We start from the raw sequence: 20123 nt of genomic DNA on the forward strand, positions 1-20123 counted from the left end.
TCAAATGATGCATTTTCCTATTTTTCACTTTTATTTGAGCCTCTATCTAATACAAGTTGTCGTAGCTACAATTTCTTCCAATCGTTCATTTCGTTAAAATGCGGGATTGACATTTATGGTAACCATTCTATTATAGTATGTGCGGTAAAGTAATATTTAGGTGTTAAAATCGTGTGGTGTGAATTTTTAAAGCATAGTGTTTTGAATCCAGTTCACCCTACCAGGCACGAAATAAGATTCAGCGAATGTCAAAAATTATCAAAATTTATTAACTTCGCGTTGGTGCATGTTGTCACAGCGATACGATTGTTGCCTTTTTTCATGGACTGCCATGTGGTCGTCTTTTTGATAAGTCCGATCCTTTCTGGACCAAACATGGAACACTGGAGAGGTGATTTGATAGGCATGAAAGCATGTTTCTTATCTTCGATACAGCAGCGACATGTTGGTATCAGCAGAACTACAGTCGTTTCGGTGGCCTTACAACTGAAATTACTTGTTTCTGTGCGTAAGGAATGATCTGAAGTGGTAAGTAAACTTCATGTCAATATTTTCTGGTGTGATACTGATTGTGAATTTTGAACGCTCAGAAAAAGATCATTATAGGCGCGAAATAAAGTGAAAAGCTTAATAATCTTGGAGCGATTGTTTTGTAACACAAAAAGGCATTGGATAACTGGAATTCAGCATCAAGTAAAATTAAAAACAAAAATGAAATAAAAAATTACATAAAATTTATTTTTAAAATTCATTTTATTTAATCAAATGAAAGTACTGAAGATTTACGTCCAAATTAAAAAACTAACTTAGAATTTATAAAAAAAAGCAAATACTACAATTAAGCGATCATGGGCAGCCCATTAGATTAAGGAAAATTGTAGTTGTTATTCTATTGTGTCCATTGTGACCGACTTCTTATACAAAAATGCAGAGATAATGAGGGTCCGAAGGAATAGTTTAATAATACCACAAGAATGCCTAATTGTAAATATTTGCACCTGAAAATCGGTAGTGTATTCTGAACCGGTGATATACAAGTTGCCGTCTAGAAGAGCTGCTGAACTGCGAAAGAAATTATGGACCTCGACTAGCCACAAACGAACACCCAGTCATGCCTCAAAGCCAGCATTAATCCTACCCCTAAACGGCACAGTGGCGCACAAACAAACCACAGGAGACACCCTTATGGCACCAAATCGGGTGACGTGATCCACGAGGTCCAAATTTCGATGAAAATCAGACTGAATTTATGAATCGGTAATTGATTCACCTGCCTTACCTTCCGTCAGTTGGTTGCATTCGTCCCCGAAGGGTCCTTTTTCGGTGCGCAATTCAGAATACCATATTTGTTAGCAAATCACCAACGGTCGCGCAAAACACGCGGGAGGACAAGTAGGGGAATGTCTCATCGAATACCTCATACGCGTCAACAGCATGGGTATGAAGAGGTCGATTTCGCACCTCTTGGCGGCGTCGACGACGACGGTGAAATCCAGTTTCCCGCCACCACCGTGCGGTCGAAGTCGCTGATCGTTGAGAAAAATAAGGTGCTTGAGCGAATGCAACTATGCAGATGGCGGCATTGCCACTACTTTGTGTGACGATTATGATAATTCAAAAGCCATGCTCGGCGGAGTGACTTGATCGGTCATCTTTACGGTATCTATCCTGCCCAAGCCCCGTGCAGTGATATAACGGGGCGCTCCTGTAGCTGGTCGGGTGCACAAGGTCCGCACGGCCACAAGATGGTGATTTTGCCAACTTTATATGTGGAAAAATAATGACTGATCATAAGTTATAAAGTTTCTTGTTTAGTCTGGGCAGCTTTGACTTGTTTTCGTTTTTAAAATCAATTATTACTATTTAACACCTTTTATATTTGAATTAATAAGCCGTACGTCCGAGTGCGACTAATGCGTGCCGTGCATTGGCTGTCGAACTGGACTGGATTTCACACCTCTGTGGTATGACTGCAGTTATGATGAGTTAACAGCGACCGAGGTCTTAAATTGGCGTGTTGTGCACCGGAAAATTTTTATAGACTTGGATCGAATATTAATTATTTGAAGCAAGAATTCAGCACGTTGTAAAGTCAATGGCGCACAATTTTCCGGAAGTTTACTGAGCGCTTTTAAGTGGTATTTTTCAACTAAGTACATTGAATTTATTTACTGATCTGTTTATAATGTAACAATGGTTAGATAGGACAAAATACCAATTCTTAGAAACCATTTATAATCCAATTGATGTTGATATTCCTTTGTGAAATTAAATTCAACTCCATTATTATTGACGAAGATCTTCAGTTACTGATCCATCTCAAAAATGTGAGGCGAAGGCAATACCAAAGAACTCGCGATCCCGCGTTGAAAGTTATTTGGCGAGATTTGCAAAATGAAATTTAAAAACGTTTCGCTATTCTGTGCTAGTCCAATAGAAGATCAGGTTACACGGAGCTTCGAAGACATTCTCAATCAAGAGAATGTTTTTGACGCTTCTTTGGAAACTAATTTGGATGAAGTGAGATCTATTACTAGAAAATTTAAAAATATGAAAGCACCGGGTGATGATGGTATTTTCTGCATACCTATCAAAAAACTTCCTGAGAGCTCTTTATCCTTTTTGGTTAATTTATTTAACAAATGTTTTCAATTGACATACTTCCCAGATAAATGGAAAACGCCAAAGTTGTTCTAATTTTGAAGCCGGACAAAAATCTAGCTGAGGCTTCTAGTTATCACCCAATTAGTTTGTGTTCTTCAATAAGCAAACTGTTTTAAAAGATTATTTTAAATAGAATGATGGTTCATATTAAATGACAATTCTATTTTTGCTGATGAGCAATTTGGTTTTCGCCATGGGCATTCAACCACTCATCAGTCATTAAGAGTTACGAACATAATTCGCCTCAACAAATCTGAAGGATACTCGACTGGAGTTGCTCTTCTTGATATAGAGAAAGCATTTGACAATGTTTGGCATGAAGGTTTGATTGTAAAATTGATGAATTTTAATTTTCCTCTGTACATTATTAAACTGATCCAAAATTATTTATCAGATCGCTCACTGCAGGTAAACTATCAGAATTCTAAATCTGATAGATTACCTGTAAGAGCTGGTTTTTCCCAAGGCAGCATACTGGAGCCCATATTGCATAACATTTTTACTTCTGACTTACCTGATTTACCACCAGGGTGTCAAAAATCTTTGCTTGCAGATGACACGGGCCTTTCAGCCAAAGGGCGAAGTCTTCGTGTCATTTGTAGTAGATTGCAAAAAAGTTTGGATATTTTGAATGGGGTCTATCGCGTTTCTGCGGCAAATCATCGAGTGGTTGACATTGGCGTCAGTAGCAATGAAGTGAAATTTTCTCTAGATTCTGATTTCGGTTTTGTTGCTGCTTGTGATTAGAAATGCGCTTAATTTAAAACTAATCGGTTCTTTTCAGATCCATCATTTTGCACAAGGGAGGGTTGAGCCGAGACAAATATCTTTTAAAGTGCACATCATAATCGCTTGGTGATAGCAGAAATTTTTCGTTGGTAGCAACGCAAGCACTCGTCGTTGGGAGACGCTGCAAAATAATGGACGCGTTTCAGCGACAAATTATCGGATGACTGATGTCACAGTCGGGTGAAATTTTCTTTCAAGATTCAGATTCTGATTTTATTGTTTTTAGTAATTGGAAAATACATTTTGGAAAATGAATAGGTTCTTTTCGGCATCGATTTAGTATTCTCCAGCAGAAGCAATAAACTGATGAAACTGTTGGGCTCCACAAAGGATAGAGTAGAAATGGTAAATAAGGCAGGGGTTTATCAAATTAATTGTTCACAGTGTGATAAAGTATATGTAGGTCAAACGAAATGATCGTTAGATGTAAGGTTCAAAGAACATATTGCAGAAGTAAGTAAGGCTAAGGGGGAAACTGATAAGGGATTAAATTATGAGTTTAGGTCTAAGGTAGCTGAACATGTATATCAGGAAAATCATTCAATTACGACATCAAACAAATGTAAGGTTGATTTCATTGTCACCCCCGACGACGGTTGTGAATTGATAAATTAGAAAAAAAAAGATTAAATTACAAAATTAATGATTTAAGGTCACTCCTGCCAGAATCCAAGGTTCAAAGCGCTCGCGTTTTCGATACGGATACGGAAGGAACGCACAACTGTCATTTTTATTTCTTCACGCATGCTGCGACGGAGCAAAGCTGAATCAACAAAAATGACAGTTGTCCGCCGCCTCCGTATCGAGTGGTGTGCCCCCGAAAACGCGAGCACTTTGAAACGTGGATTCTGTCAGTAGTAACCTTAAGCTAATCGATGGACACATTTGTAAAGTAACACATTGCCGAAATTAACAAATTTATAAATCAATGAAATAATAAATTAATAAAATTTAATAAAATAATCAACAAATATTTTTTTTTAAATTATTGAATTAATCGATTAGTAAATTAATGAATTACTAAACTGCCGCTGCAAGCATAACTGTCCAATTTTCATATGATTTGCTATCTATATGGGATAGTTTTTCTTTTATGGGCAGTAAATTAATAAATTAAAAGAAATTAATAAACTAATAAATCAAAAATCTAATATATGAACACAAAAATAGGTAAATCAATAAATTCATTTTGAAACTTTATTATAAATTATGAACGATAATGATGGTGGTGTAAAAATACAAAAAAAAAAAACTGGGAAAATCCGTTTTCAAAAATGGAATAAAATGATAACTTTCTTTACGGACAACTTAAAGAAGAGATCAATGGCTTATTCGAAAGGGATTTTTCAAAGAATTTAGTGAGTGCTGTTTCACGGACGTGGAACACTTCTGTATGCAGTTTTGAGGCTCGTTTTGTCTCAAACTGACAACAAACAGAAGTACTGTCTTCTTAAGCAAACTTGAACAATCCTTTATTTCACCTTAGGATGCGTTAAATTTTCCCTGTAGGTTTATAAATTAATTATTTTTGTACATCGTGCTTTATGTCCTCAACTATTATTCTATCAGAATTTGTCTCATATTTTGGGATTTTGGGGTCAAATAAGCAAATATCAAAATGCATTTTATATTAATTTTTCATGTATTCTGTAAAAATAATAATATTTACAGATAATTGTTGTAATTCAGAGTATCCAGTAGCCTTGCGAGCAAAGGCGTAGGTTTGCCAATCAGAAGATGGTGAGTTCGATTTTCGGTCCGGTCTAGGATGTTTTCGGGTTGGAAACTTTCTCGACACCTTGGGCATAGTGTTGGGCATTGTACTTGCCACACAAGATACAAACTCATGCAATGGCGGGCATAGAAACGCTTTCAATTAATATCTAAGGAAATGCTAATAGAACACTGAGTTGAAAAGCAGGCCAAGTTTCAGAAGAAGAAGAAGAAGAAATCGTTGATATTATTGTCCCAAAGTGTTGAACAGATATTGATAAATATTTGTCGAACTAACACTAATGAAGTAAATCGTTTCGCAAAAGTTTTATTTTGTTATTTATTGAGTAGAAAAACGATTTTTCAAAACTTTTGAATAGAGCAAATGCCGTATATTTCCAAATCATACCCAAATGCACAACTAGACAAGACTTATCATATTATTTGAGAGTCGATGTGACAATAGATAGAATGAGATTGGAAATATTATTTTCTCATGCTTTTTCGCCAAAATTCCCCTTTCAAATTATTGAGTTAATAAATTATGGAGTAACATTAATTCAATGAAAATTTGTCAATTGATAAGACAAAAGGACAACATATATGAAAACTCGTGATATATAGGACATTAGGGCAAAACTAGCTCAATATCTACATACAGAAGTGTTCCACGTCCAATGAAACAGCACTCACTGAGTTTTCTTGGAAAATTTCCTTTTGAATAAGGCCTTGATTTGTTCTGTAAGTTGTTCGTAAAGAAACTTATAAATTTTGTCCACCTTTAATCGGATTTTCCCTGTGTGCATTTGCTCTACATTCCACTGAAACTTGACCTGCCTTTCAACTTAGTGTTCTATTGGCATTTCAAGAGTTATAATTTGAAAGCTGTCATTCGCAAAAGTATGTATCTTGTGAGGCAAGTAACTACACACTGGAAGGGAGCCAAGAATGTTTTCAACCCGCATACATTCTAGCCCGGACCGAGAATCGAACTCGCCATCTGAGTTAGGAATCCTCAGGGCCGGATGTAGGGGGGGTCCGGGGGGGCCGTGGCCCCGGGCCCCCACAAATCTTATGTACCAAAACCAACGTTTTTTGTACATTTTGGGGCCCCCACAAACTGTCGGCCCCGGGGCCCCCTTCCGGCTTAATCCGTCCCTGGGAATCCTACACCTTTGCTCGAAGGCTAACTGTAGACCCGTATAAATTAATATAATCAAATATAAATCATGAAATAATAAAAAATAATAAACAATTTTTTTTCTTTCTTCTTTTTTTTTTTTAAAAACCCTTCTCTGACCACCATACCAAAGAGCTCACATTCTGAGCCCCCTGGTAATGGACACTTACTACCAAACAAATTGAAACGCGGGTAGAAACTACTATCACGAATTGGGGTGAATCCCAGTGGAACTTAGCAAAGCATGAAGGGATTCCCGGAACAAAATCAAAAATTATATTACAACAAAGTGATAACGATGTGGCTTTATTTAATTATACTATTAAACTACAATTATCATAAGATGCAGGGAAAAATTAGAAAGTGCTAGAAAACCCGCATTCGCAAACAGTCGACACGATTAGAAAAGAAATTCGTTTACTTTCCTAATTACATACTGCTTCAACTTGTTTTTAAAAATAATGTTATTTGTTATTGATTTCAAATATGTTGGAAGTGCATTATATTTCGATGGACCGTGGTATGTGATGCGCACAAAACCTATGTTCGTGAAAGCATTGCTTCTCAATAGCCTATTAGCATTTCTAGTGCTCTGAGGATGATACTTTTTCTATACGCAAGTTTCCGATGCATGGATCAGAATGCGGCAATATTTTTTTCCGTGGTGAGTGGAAAACCATTAAAATAACTCTATGAGACTCCCCAGGTCTGATTCAATGTCTTCCACTATTGATTCCACATTGTGATGAGGGTCGAGGGTCCACGAAGTTTTAAATTACCCAAATCGTTGATAAATATCAAGAAAAGTAGGGGTCCTATATTACTGCCCTGAGAGACTCCTATTTCCATTGATCGTAAACTACTGCGAACACCATTTATTACAACAAACTGCTTCCTATCTGATAGATATCTCTTGATCTAAAAATATTTTTCCTGGTTTTCGGGCATTCTCGACTCACTGGGCATAGCGTACCTATTGTACTTGCCACATAAGACACATATCCATGCAATTGACGGGCACAGAAAAGCTTTCGAATAATAACTGTGGAAATGTTGATAAAACATTGAGTTGAGAAGCAGGCCAATATCCAATGGTAATATAGAGCCATTGAAGAAGAAGAATGAATTATTTTTCATAAATGAAGTGACCTATCTATGAAAATATAAATGTTTCAATTGAATATACAAATGATTGAGTATTAAACATATTTGAAAGCAGAAAATAATATTACCAAATAAAGGGTGTACGGAATCAAATTGCATCACTTTCAAAAGTTGATAACATTTCGCCTCCTGGGCTGATTTGATCGAAATTTTGTGGAAGACGGCTTCAGCATGTGTTATTCACACTGCGTGAATTTCATTATGAAATTTCCAGTAGTTTCGAAAATACAGCCGAAGGAATAGGACGAGTGCAAATAAATCTTGCGCATTCACCTCCATATTCCACATCTTATAAAAATATGTTAGTAATTCAATTATGTGCCTCTGATCCCAAAATCACCAGGTTTGCGGCCGATCGAAAGATACCGGTCTGGAATGAAAACACGAGCTTCGGAAGCCTCCAAAATTGATCATTACGGAACACAAAATGTTGATTTAGCCTTTTGCGTTAACATTTCGTATTGGTTTTTAACTCCAACGTCAACATTTTCGGTTATCCGACTAATACAGGTAAACTTTCCAAAAAACTTTCTGTTTTGTTGATTCTATAGTAAAAAACCAAAATAAAAAAAATAAGAAAAGCGCTGAAATCTAGTTTTGGACTGATAACTGGAGAGCATCAATCTCATTGTTTAGGCCGGTTCACACTGCAGCACTTTTTTGATTTTTGTAATAGTTAGAGGCGTCAAAAAATATGGTTTCTTTGGGAAAGTTGACTTTAATTAAGTTAAATAATCGACTGAGACAATAAAATTAGTTAATTTTTTTGTTGAGATAGATTTCAGGATGAAAAATGTTAGTTAAGGACATGTACAAAATCTTATGAGCTCATTTAAGAAAAAAATTTCAGCATTTGGATGTATTTAAGAATTACAGTGAAACAGTTATACGTAGTCAAAGGTTGCATATTGTATTTCAGTCCCTGAAAATTTCATGACAAGCGGTTGATAGACTAATTTTGGCGAGTAGTTCAAAGTGATGCAATTTGATTCCGTACACCCTTTAATAAAAAAGAAACTCAATTCGATTCTGAGAGACTACTGAGTTAGTTTCCTTTCGACCAATCCGATACGAGTATTAAAATGGGCAACAGCATCGATGTGAACTCTCAATCAAGATCAATCTATTCTCCTTGTACTTTTGAATTCACCACAGTTCCATGTTTATGTTTACCGTCGCGTTTACACTTGCGCTGAGTTCACCGCAGACAGGATTTCACGATGATTTCACAGGGATGACCGTAGAATGCACATAAATCTGATATTATTGATGTATTTCAAGTTTTTATGCATCTCACTACTAAATGCAGCATCTGCCTGCATTTGAACATGATTCCCTCACGATTTGAGTATGTATCAAGAAGTTATTATCGAAAAACAGTTTGTTCACTTGTCATAAGACGAGTTTGTACAATCCAAGGGCCTCATACGCCTGTCACTGGCGAACAAAGCTCGTGTACTCTGCATCGAAGCTTAGAACCGGTGTTAGGGCGCAATCGTTAATGTGAACATTTTTATATTCGGTTAGCTACTGCAAATAAATTCTTCTTCGAGTCCCTATAATCAAGCAGGTAAATCAAGCATATCACATCATTATATTGCTGCATGATTGAGTGTTTATTTTTGATAAAATATCGAAAACAAAAGTGTGCATAAAAATTGCCTCGCCATAACGAAAAGGTGGTAGAGAATTAACACTGTTGTTTACAGTTTAGAACCAAATCCAGATGTCGCACATGTTGGGGTAGGGATTCAGTGCTACGCCTTCTCCCCCTGGTACAATCCCATTTAATTCCACCACTTAGTGGTGGTGGGATTGTACACGGAAGAAATAAACTACCCAATAGTGAGTTTAATTCACCCAACCTCGAACATCCGTATGGGAAGCCAAAATTGAGTAAGGAGGGTCGAAGTAGTTTGCCTTTACTCCCATGTCAAAAAAGTACCCAACGGAAAATTTATTTACCCAAATGTATGTTTAATTCACTCAATTTCGACCTCAGGTAATAAAACTCAAAATTGGCTTCCCGTATTGAACTGGCGTCGTTGGATTGTTTGGCTCTTTTGTTTTTGACAACAAAAGAAAGAGTGGATGAAAGAGAAGAGAAAAAATAACTCAAAAGTAAGTATAAAAATACTCAATTTCGGGTACTTTTTTTCTTCCGTGTACAAATTTGTCTTATGACAAGTGAAGACATTCCACTAAAAAGCTCAAAATAATTTTCTTAACAGTTTGTTCACGTTCACGGGAGGTGTAAAATGCGCTTTACGATAAAGGGATTGTTCATTTGGCTTCTGTTGTGGCGTCGTTCATCATCTCCTACTCGCTTTTAAAACAATGAAATAATACTCTACACAATCATAATTTGTATCTTATTCTTCACATTCTACTTCCGTAATACTATGTTCTATGTTCTATGTTCTAGATTTAGTTTGAAAAATGTATTGGAGGGTAAACACTTCCTTCGGTGGGATTTGATCCCACGTCTTCAGTACACTAGACAGCCTACCCTACTAAGCTACCTACTGTTCTATGTTATTTATGTGAATTTCTTGGTGGTGACAAAATTCAGAGGGAAACCATCTTTCTGCTGCTCCTTTACTCTCATCTTTGAAGACGAAAGATAAACTCAGTTTATGTAGTTTCATATAGTTTTGCAATTCGTCCATCAAGACGATCTTTACAATAAACTTGGCCCAAATGTTTTTACTTGTCATAAGACGAGTTCGTACAATTCCATTCAATCCCACAACTTGATTGTACCTTTACCGATACGTATTTCAACCTCAACAGCCTTCAGTGTCTCGTGCTTGACTCGACTTCAAATTCCTTCCCCATCACCAATTGACCTGTACTCGGACGCAGCTTTGCTCCACATAAAATAGAATATCTTCTGAAATTTCTTAAATTCCTTTAAGTTTCTTAGAATACTTATGAATTTGTAAAATATCAAAACATTCACTTTTTCTGGAACATTCCTTTTCCCTCCGGAAAATTAAGAATACATATCTATAGAATTCCGAGAATTTCAATGGATATCGTAGAATTAACCAGAATTGTTTACTTAGGGCCGTTTTCTTCACCTCCGCTTAACTCTTAAGCGATGCTTACCCATACGTTTAAATCTGGCTTAAGCACTATGCGGAGGTGAAGAAATCGGCCGTTAGACAACCACACATCACACACATAAGCAATGCATGATTTAAAACATTTATCATCGAATTGCATTGCAATGCAAATCAGTATAACCTTTAATTACTTCCAAGATACTATATTTTGTCAGTTTCCGAACGCTTTTTGAACGATTTTCATGTCAGAATTAGTTATTCTGATTGTTTGGTTCATAATAAAATACATGAAAGATTTAAAAGGACTCGAAGGACCCACATATTTTAATTTGGTAGCTTTGGTTTTATCCCAACACTATTCTGTCTCTGCTTTCTAACACAACCTCCCCAACAAATATATATCCAGCGTTTGAGACATAAGTTTTCCTTAAAATGAATGTGCAAACTTTAATACTACATAACAGAATACTCACGTTAATCGTCCTTTTATATGTTCGATCCACTTGTCCTGTGCTAAGCAATTTTCATTATCCATATCGAACAGTCGAAACAGGTTTTGAAGAAAGGTCTGAAATATAAAAACAAAATAACCGTTAATGAAATGGCAATTAAGTGGCTTTTACATGTTACATTAATAGTCAATTTAGCTACACTATCTCCAAATCAAACTCAATCTCCAGCACAAGACCCAGCGGAAAAGGTCGTACATGCTGGGTGCGGACGGCCAATATCTCCAAAACACCGAAACCATCGCCGTCTGATTTAAAATTCAAATTAAATGTTTGCCTATATAAATTACATCCACTTTCCATGTCGTCCTCGTCGGCAGCAGCAGCAACGGTGCAGCTGTCAGCGACGAGTGCGCTCGCTTGCGTTTCGACGTGTATAAATTCCAGTATCCTTTCCGCCAATACGCGGATTTACCTGCTACATTCGGAGATCGATGTGTAGCGCAGACGGTGGATGGTGCATGTCGAATCGAACATGCAAGGGCATGTGCTGGGCATGAAATCCTTCCTGCCACACGATTGACGCTAAATCGAAAGCTTCTACCCCGAATGTCACTGTCCCAGAAATAATTCGAAGAAAGGCTAAGTTTTTTTTTCAAATATGTATTCTTCTAACGGAACAATTTTTTTTTCACTGTTACTTCATAGATTTCAATGCTCTATTTTCTTAACATTTCTTGTTTTATATAATTCCTTTATGTAATTCTTCTCTTTATATAATCTTTTTATTGCTTCTCAAGGTGTCTTTACTTTTTTATATATTTTTTATCGTTACTCTTGTTTCTTCTTTTATCAACTGTAGTTATTGTATGTTTTTCTCCCGATCTTCGTTCTCGTTTTATTGCTTCCTAATTTCTCTTATTAATTGATTTAATATGAATATACCAAGAATGGTTTATCATGAATCCCCAACAAAAACTGTTTTCTTTGTTTTTTCTTCAATAATGAGGATTTCGTATAGTTCACCAGAACGGTATTTTTGTATAGTTCGTTAAAAATTAAAAAAAAAATATTGAATGCTATGTAACTTATCATACCTTCCTTAGAATATCCAATTTTCCAATCAACTGAAACACACGAAACCCTATGGTAGTATAAATCTGCGTCTCGCGCCTCTCTGCAGAGGCTTATCGCAAGTGAACCACTTTTCACCATTTAGGCAACCGAATATTCACGACATTGACGACGTTGAAACAAAAAACCCAACGCGGTGTCGGGCGTCGACAAGCAGGGAGAATCTCTTGAATGCCTTGCAAATTCCAAATTAAATCGACCATCTGTGATTTTGCATGTTTCGGCCGAAAGCGCACGAGTTCGATATTCCATGGTTCGATCATCCGGGTGGGGTGGGGTGGTGGTTCATTTTGGGGTCACTGTGGTGGCGTTTTGGGGTCACTTCCCCTATAACAATTGTTCTTTTTGTGGTCCAATATGAGTCTAGTCTCCTTTTTCTCGAATACAGGAAACGTATCGCTTTGAATCGAATCCCAAACATATTTTAAACACTACAGCACTAGACCAATATCTAATATCTCCAATATTGTTTTGTACGGAGGACCAAGATTGCAAATGAACTCATGATCCTATAGAAATGATTACGTGGATAAAGTTTCAACAATTTCATAGTCGTTAAGAAGTGAAGCCGCATATGAGTCATGTTAGGGATTTGAGCCATAAAGGTATAATCAATTTGATAATAATTTTTTTGTGAAGCTTGCTCAGCTTCAGAATGTACAGATTAAATAGTAATGAACCTTGAATCAACATCAAGTCCATTGAATGATGATCTATTCAGTAGGATGCGGGTAGAGACAGGTAAGACATGTATTCTATAAACGATTTGCTAAAAAATAACATTAAAAAAATACTGTTACTGTTGTTAGGTGGAAATCCGTGTTCCAAAAGCCATTTTCGTTTAACAGAACCTTATGTGGATTTGAAAGCAATGAACAGATTATTCTGCAAGCTGTTATTCCACAATTTATGAAGAGCCTGTTGCAGGTCAACCGCTTGATCCACAGTTTATTGAGAGTATTTGCTGGTGGAAAAATGTACAAGATGTCTCAATCAACATATACATACTCGCTTCCATAAAATAATATAAAAACTTGGTCAACTATGTTGATCAGTCATCAGATAAAAGCCATAAACATTACGAAAACACGCTAACCGCAATCGATCTTTAGGCGCCCACGTTCATTCAAAACATTCGAAAATATTTATCCACCTATTCACACAAAATAAGAAAAACACATTGAAAAACTGTCACGTCCTGACGTCGGAGGTAAGCTTACGAGTCTCAATACTGACTTAATGCCCTCAAGTCCAGGATACACGACAGCAAGAGGAGAGATTTGTTTTATTATGAAGTCATACGCTCTCCGCAAAGTTCGCGACAAATCGATAAACCATATTTTATTGCTATTGTCAATAGCGTTCGACGGGATGTTCATCGCCATCGTCATCGTCGCCGTTGTTGTTGGGGGAACCGAAAGCGCCCCCTATTGAGTGAGAGGCAGTGGCCGTTGCGTCCAGCCGCGTGCCACGAAGGTTAAATTTATTGTAAAAGTTTAAACTTAATAAATTGCTAAATGAACATACGCGGCACATAAATTAGAATCACCTGTCTGCCATCTTATTCGCAGAGCGACCGGGGGCTCGAAACGCATTTTCATTCGCTCAAATGACCCGCCAATAAAAATCACTGACTGCGGTCAACACTTGGCTGCACAACAGTCAGGGTATACGATGTTGAATTTTTGCGTCGAAGAATTTGTCTATTCGTTTCGAACCTCATCTAACGAAGTCGCGCGATACCACACGTGCCCTTACACGGTAGCCCCCAACCAAGCGCGTTGTCCCGCTCGTTCGTCACTCTCCTATCTCCACGCAGATAAGTAAATAAGTGGACGTTCGCGCACTGGACCAAGCTGATGCTGATTTGATCCACATTTGCGATAAGGTTTGCGATGAAGTTTGGCACAACGACACTCATAGCAGCGCTTAACGACGTTTTGCGAATTGCGAACCCTCCTTCTCTGCACTGCACTAGCGCAGGCAGTGCAGTCAGTAAGTAGCAGGTTGAATGGAAAATGTACCCGTCGACGACGACGACGACGGCCGACCGCGGTCAATTTGTGTAGCTCGTAACGTGCGCAAGCCAATTGACCGGTCGTGCCCTGCTGCTCGAGAGATCAATTACGTAATACTGATTCGACGGTGATGTAGACAGAGTGGGTTCAAAAAGGCTTTCAAGCTAGCTTATGTTTTGTCGTAGGTCCACTGTTTTCTATGTGCGCATGTGAATCTGTTGAAATATACTACCCATGATTTCATAATTGACGTAACAACCACTTAAAATTTCAGCCAATTTGATTTACTACGCGTTTACTAGGTTAAATCTCCCTCTGCAAGACTGTAACATCGATACGTTTATGTTTCAAACCTCGAAGGTCGAAGGGACAAAATTTCGAAAGGACAAAAGGACGAAAGGACAACAGGTCGGAAGGACAAACGGTCGAAAGGACAAACGGTCGAAAGGACAAACGGTCGAAAGGACAAACGGTCGGTAGGACTAAAGGTCGAAAAAAAAGAAAGGTCGAAGGTCAAAAAGTCGAAAGGACAAGAGGTCGAAGGAAAAGAAGGAAGAAAAAACAACAGAAGGTTGAAGGAAAAGAAGGTTGGGTCAAATGATCGGCAGGACGAAAGATCGAAGAGACAAAAGGTTGACAGAACATTTAGTTGAATAGGCAGAGATTTTCTTCATTCTATTAATCATTGACTGTTCTTACGAATTATGCCTATTATTTTAAACAGACGATATTCTTTAGAGTTCATTCTCTAATACCAAAATTTCAGTTTTCGCTCAAAATCACGATTTTGCTTTTTAAAATCGATCTGAACACATTTCATCAATTTCACCTTTTTAGAATTTTGTTTTTCTAGTTTAGAATAAATTTTTGACCAGATTTGAACAAGTATTGAACTTTATATCATTGATCGACTGGGGCCCTCCTTAGCCGTGCGGTAAGATGCGCGGCTACAAAGCAAGACCATGCTGAGGGTAGTGGGGGATGTGATGCTAATGAAGAAGAAGATTATTGATCGACATCGAAAACTTTTTGATGTCTGAACAATTAAAAATTACAAACATTTATCAAAGAACTTAGTCTAAAAGCGGTTTTGGGCGTTAGATGTCGTTGTTTAAATGAAACAATCATAAGTAATACATAACGCAATCTTGGGAAATTCCATATTCCTCCCTATTTACAGCGTAACGTAAGGCTTTCTAATAATAAACATAAATTTATTATATTCGTTTATATTAACTTCAAAACAAATTTTACTCCCTCTGAAAAGTATGGTTTTTTGAGAACATAAAAACAAAATTATCATCATTACAAGATGATATGTTAAGCTAAAAATGATATAAAGCATTGATCATTTGGAATTGGGGCACATCATTTGGGGCACATCATTTTGGAGATTGCGCCGTTCCTAGTGGTCGGATATGCAAGTTTTTCACAGCGTTTCATAATTAGTAAACCATTCTTTTTGGTCTATTTTTGGTCAAAATATTCACCATGCAGGAAAAGAAACGAAAAATAATTATGCACAGTCCTGCAAAATCCATCTGCGTCAAAAGCCGAATTTTCCCCCTCATTCAGTCCCATGATGGCCTATTTGATAATAATAGCTAGCCAAAATCATGACTGAAGAAGGTGTGCGCCGACTGACAAGCGGCAACAACAGAAAACTGAAAGAATTTCTTTGAAATAACGATGCATGATTCGTTTCAGTCATTCATATGACATAAAATAATATAACTTTTGTTCCTTAAAAAGTTTTTCGATCAAACTAAAAGTTAAAAAATTACACCCATTTGATAGTGCCCCATTTCTAAATGATCTGGTCTTTATTTCGAATGATCATTTTGAAGAAAATGAGTGAAGAACTAGTTTCAGGAAATAAAATTTAAGTAAATAAAGCCTAGCAAAACTTTGATAAAAATGTTGATTTGACAATACACCTCTGAGATAGACCTGTGCGCCGATTAAAATATTTTCGGCGACGGCTTTATAGATCATTTTTAGCCAGGGAAGGCGGCGTGGCGGTGTCACGCCGTTGATAATCGGCGACGACGGCGTGAGTCGGCGTGAACTAATTTCAAGAATAAGAAATTTTCCGGAATTTCCTCAACGAATTCCTCAGGAAGTTCATCACGAGTCCGTTGCGAAGTTCTTCACGAAATTCCTACGGAAGTTCCTCCAGAAGTTCCTCCGGAAGCTCCTCCAGGAGTTCCTCTGGAAGTTCTTCCAGGAGGTCTTCCGGAAGTACCTCCAGGAATTCCTCTGGAAGTTCCTTCAGGGATTCCTCCGAAAATTCCCCCAAGAATCGATCTAAAAATTCCTCCGAAAGTTGCTTTAGAAATTCCTCCGGAAATTCTTCCAGGAATTCCTCCAAATTTCAACAAGGAGATAGCTGTGAAGATCTTCCTGGAATTCCAAAAGTTCATCAAAGATTTTTTCCGGGAATTCCTCCGGCAGTTCTTCCAGGAATTTTTCCAAATTTCCACCAGGAGTTAGTTGTGAAGTTTTTCCAAGAATTTAAAAAAGTTCATCCAAGATTATTTCCGGAAGTTCCAACGAAAGTTCTATCAATACTTCTTCAGGAATTCCTCATGATGTTTCTAAAACAATTTCTTCGAAAGTTTCACCAGAAATCCCTCTGGAAGTTCTTCCAGGAATTCCTCCGGAAGTTCCGTCAGCAATTCCTCCGGACGCTTCCCCAGGAATTCTTTCAAGAATTCCTTTTAACATTCCTCCAGGAATTTCTCTTGAACTACCTGCAAAAATTTCTCCGGAAGTTCCTCCGGAAATTCCACTATCATATCCTGCTCCAGGAATTCCGCCGGAAGTCCATCCACAATGTTTTGCGAAGGCTCCACCAGAAATTAGTTAGGATCATAGATATAATAATGTTGTTAGGATGTTTCTCAAAGAATTCTTCGGGAAGCTTTTCCAGGAATTCTTCTTCCAGGAAGTAAAGAAAATCCATAGGAGTTATTACATTTTTTTCCAGTGAATTTCTCTAGAAGTCTTCCTGCGTATTATTTAGATTTTCATGAATGTTCCCCTCGAATGCCCACCAGTTTTTTTTCGTCAAAAAAAAATTCCTCCTGAAATTTTCCCTAAAGTTCCGCTGGAAATTCCTCCAAGAATGAATAAATTACTTCGAGACCTCTTCAGAAATTTTCACGGGAATCTCACATAAAATGTCTAAACTAACTCAACCCTACCCTAGGAATTTCTTCTAGAAATATTTACAGGAGTTTTTCCATGAATACTTTTGTTAATTCAATGGCAAATTCCTCCACAAAATTCTAATAATCCATAAATTTTATCTGAACCTACAGTCCCTCCAGGTATTTCCCAAAATGGTCCTTCAAGAAACCCTCTGGATAATCGACATCGAAGTCGAGTCAAGTACGAGACACTGAAAACGGCCTTACTGTTGAGGTCGAAATACGTATCTGTCAAGATACAATTAAGTGGTGGAATTCAATGGGATTGTATAAACTCGTCTTATGAGAAGTGAAGACATTCAACTAAAAAGCTCAAAATAATTTTCTTATTGAAAGTGATAGTTCGAAAATAAAAAATCACATGGTCATATGATTCACATGAGCTTTTCAATAAGACGCATCTGTTCAATCAAAGTTAATTGCCTATTTCCGGGGATTAAACCACCCGACTTGGACGTTAATTTACAATGTTATGGAAACTCATATGTGAATATGTACGTTATGTGGAAGATATTGATTTGAAAAATGTATTGGAGGTAACCACTTTCCCTTCGATGGGACTCGAACCCATGACCCTACAGTACGCTAGACTGGTGCTTTAACCAACTAAGCTACGAAGGACCTCCGTCGGCCTTCGCAACCTACCGGCTACTGAACGAGCTCGAGATTCCCAAATTGGACGCATAGTCAAATCACTCGCAATCCATTTCTCAAGCCAACACTACCACATGTGTATAGTACAACAAACAATTTCAAAAACAATTGCCGGGCAAAAGTAATTCTGTTATGTGTGCAGGGTTGTTGGGGAACTGTTCAAGTGTCACTTTTTGATTTGAGTTGAATTCGGGAAATGAAACGCAGTCTTAGGAAAATTATTTTTATTTTTGCTCGAGCAGACTGTACAGCAAATGTGGGTTGATCGCCATCTAATAATTTCTGCATACTTGGAAGTAGATAAGTGTTATATGAACTTGACTGAAAACAAGCAGGGCTTGAATCCAAAAGAGAATTGGAAAGTCTCTCACATATCGTCTCTGTATACATATACGATATGTAGCATACCGCGAGAGACTTTTTTCACAAGCTGTCATGAACTGGGAACTGATACATTTCTTATTAAAAGCTCCAAATGCGGGGAGCACTGGTTATGATGATGCATTTCAACTTGTTCTACCCAGCTGCACAACACAAAATAAGCAAAAACAAAGCGAAAATCATCTCTTTTTGTGTGGGGGCTGCCTTTCCGATTCTGTTTTTTTGCGCTTGTATACAAGTTTGATATATTTGCTATCATGACTTGTTATGATTCGAAACAGCCTTTCTTTTATCGTTGTTCGTTACCAATTGAGAGCGTTTTCTGCAAACCCTGAAAATAAGTTAGTATTACCTGTTTGTGTGACGACTGTATCTTTTGTATTCTAGTAAAAAGGGAAGACACAATCTGTGTCCTCCTGAGGACACAATCCCCGTGTCGAAACGTTGGGTAAATAACATACTCGTTTTACTAAATTTAGACTGATTAGCCGTTTTTTTTTACTAAAATAGTTAGTATTACCGATAGGATGCAAGTACAAATGCTCAACAAAATGTACGAAACTGACTTAATAGTCATCCAATAGCCAACGGCGTGGCAAAAATTAGTCAAAAAATTTGTCCCTTCGACCTTTTGATCTTCGACCTTTTGTCCTTCGATCTCATTTTTTTTGAACTTGTGTCCCTCCTACCTTTTGACCCTTCGACCTTCTGTCCTTTCGGCTTTTTGACCTTCGTTCTTTTGTCCTTCGACCTTTTGACATAGATTTTTTGTTTCGACCTTTTACCCTTCGACCTTTTGTTCGTTCGACCTTTTGATATTCGAAGTTTTGTTCCTTGAACTTCGACCTTCTGTCCTACAACCTAAACAGCGTTTTGAAAGTGTGGTTTCTTCAGAGAAGTTGTTTGTTTCTTAATTTCGATGAACCTTGCTAAAAATTTCAAAATTACAGAGCCTGCTGTGATGATTTATTTGTTTATTTAGAAAACAAAGACCAAAAAAGAAAATTTGATCAATGATTGTACTTTATAAACACTTTCTTTAACTGTTTAATTTTCTTCAAAATCAAGGATATTGGCAAAATACACGATTCGTGGCTGTGGCAGCCACCAAAAAAGATCTCTGGCGCTCAATCGCGGAAAAAAGGCAATTTTAGAGTATTTTCACATATGTCGTTTATGCGAAGGGGCAGAGTCGGGCAGGTGTTTTAATCTGTAATCAGCAATGGACAAACATATTCATGCTTTTTCATGCCAATACTATTCCAAAAACATGACAAACATGAAAAACATTTTCGATGATTTTTTCAAACTTGAATTTCACTGAAACCCAGTACAAATGCTTAGAAAAAATATCCTCTTATGATTTTCATTCAGTCAGGGGGTAAACACTTGAATATCATGATAAGATGAATAAAATCAAAAAGCGCAGTGCATTTGTTTAAGAATTTATTAAAATCTGAAGGAATTTTATTTCTGCACTTTTGGAAGATAAAGTTTGTAAAACATATTCGTATCGAAGAGGATAGAAAAGGATTAGTTATAAAACATTATACGGATTTAAATTTACCCAGTTTTATAAACCAAACAAATGAATACCAGTATATATGCACTATTTTTTCTTAGCATGGTAATATTTGCAAAAAGTGTCTAATACATCAGCGTTTTTTCATATTTTCGGAAGTTGTTACACTTCTATT

At 37.2% G+C, this 20123-nt stretch overlaps 1 protein-coding gene across 1 annotated transcript in view; it reads right to left on the reverse strand.

Annotated features, from left to right (window-relative positions):
* LOC134213431 (NADPH oxidase 5) overlaps window positions 1-20123 on the reverse strand; it is a 335835-nt gene that overhangs the window by 116944 nt on the left and 198768 nt on the right. Inside the window, exon 2 of the mRNA XM_062692477.1 lies at window positions 11052-11146. Coding sequence (XP_062548461.1) covers window positions 11052-11146 — 95 coding nt within the window. The remainder of the gene's footprint in view (window positions 1-11051; window positions 11147-20123) is intronic.

The sequence above is a fragment of the Armigeres subalbatus genome, chromosome 2 (assembly GCF_024139115.2).
Source record: "Armigeres subalbatus isolate Guangzhou_Male chromosome 2, GZ_Asu_2, whole genome shotgun sequence".
NCBI classification, from domain to species: domain Eukaryota; kingdom Metazoa; phylum Arthropoda; class Insecta; order Diptera; family Culicidae; genus Armigeres; species Armigeres subalbatus.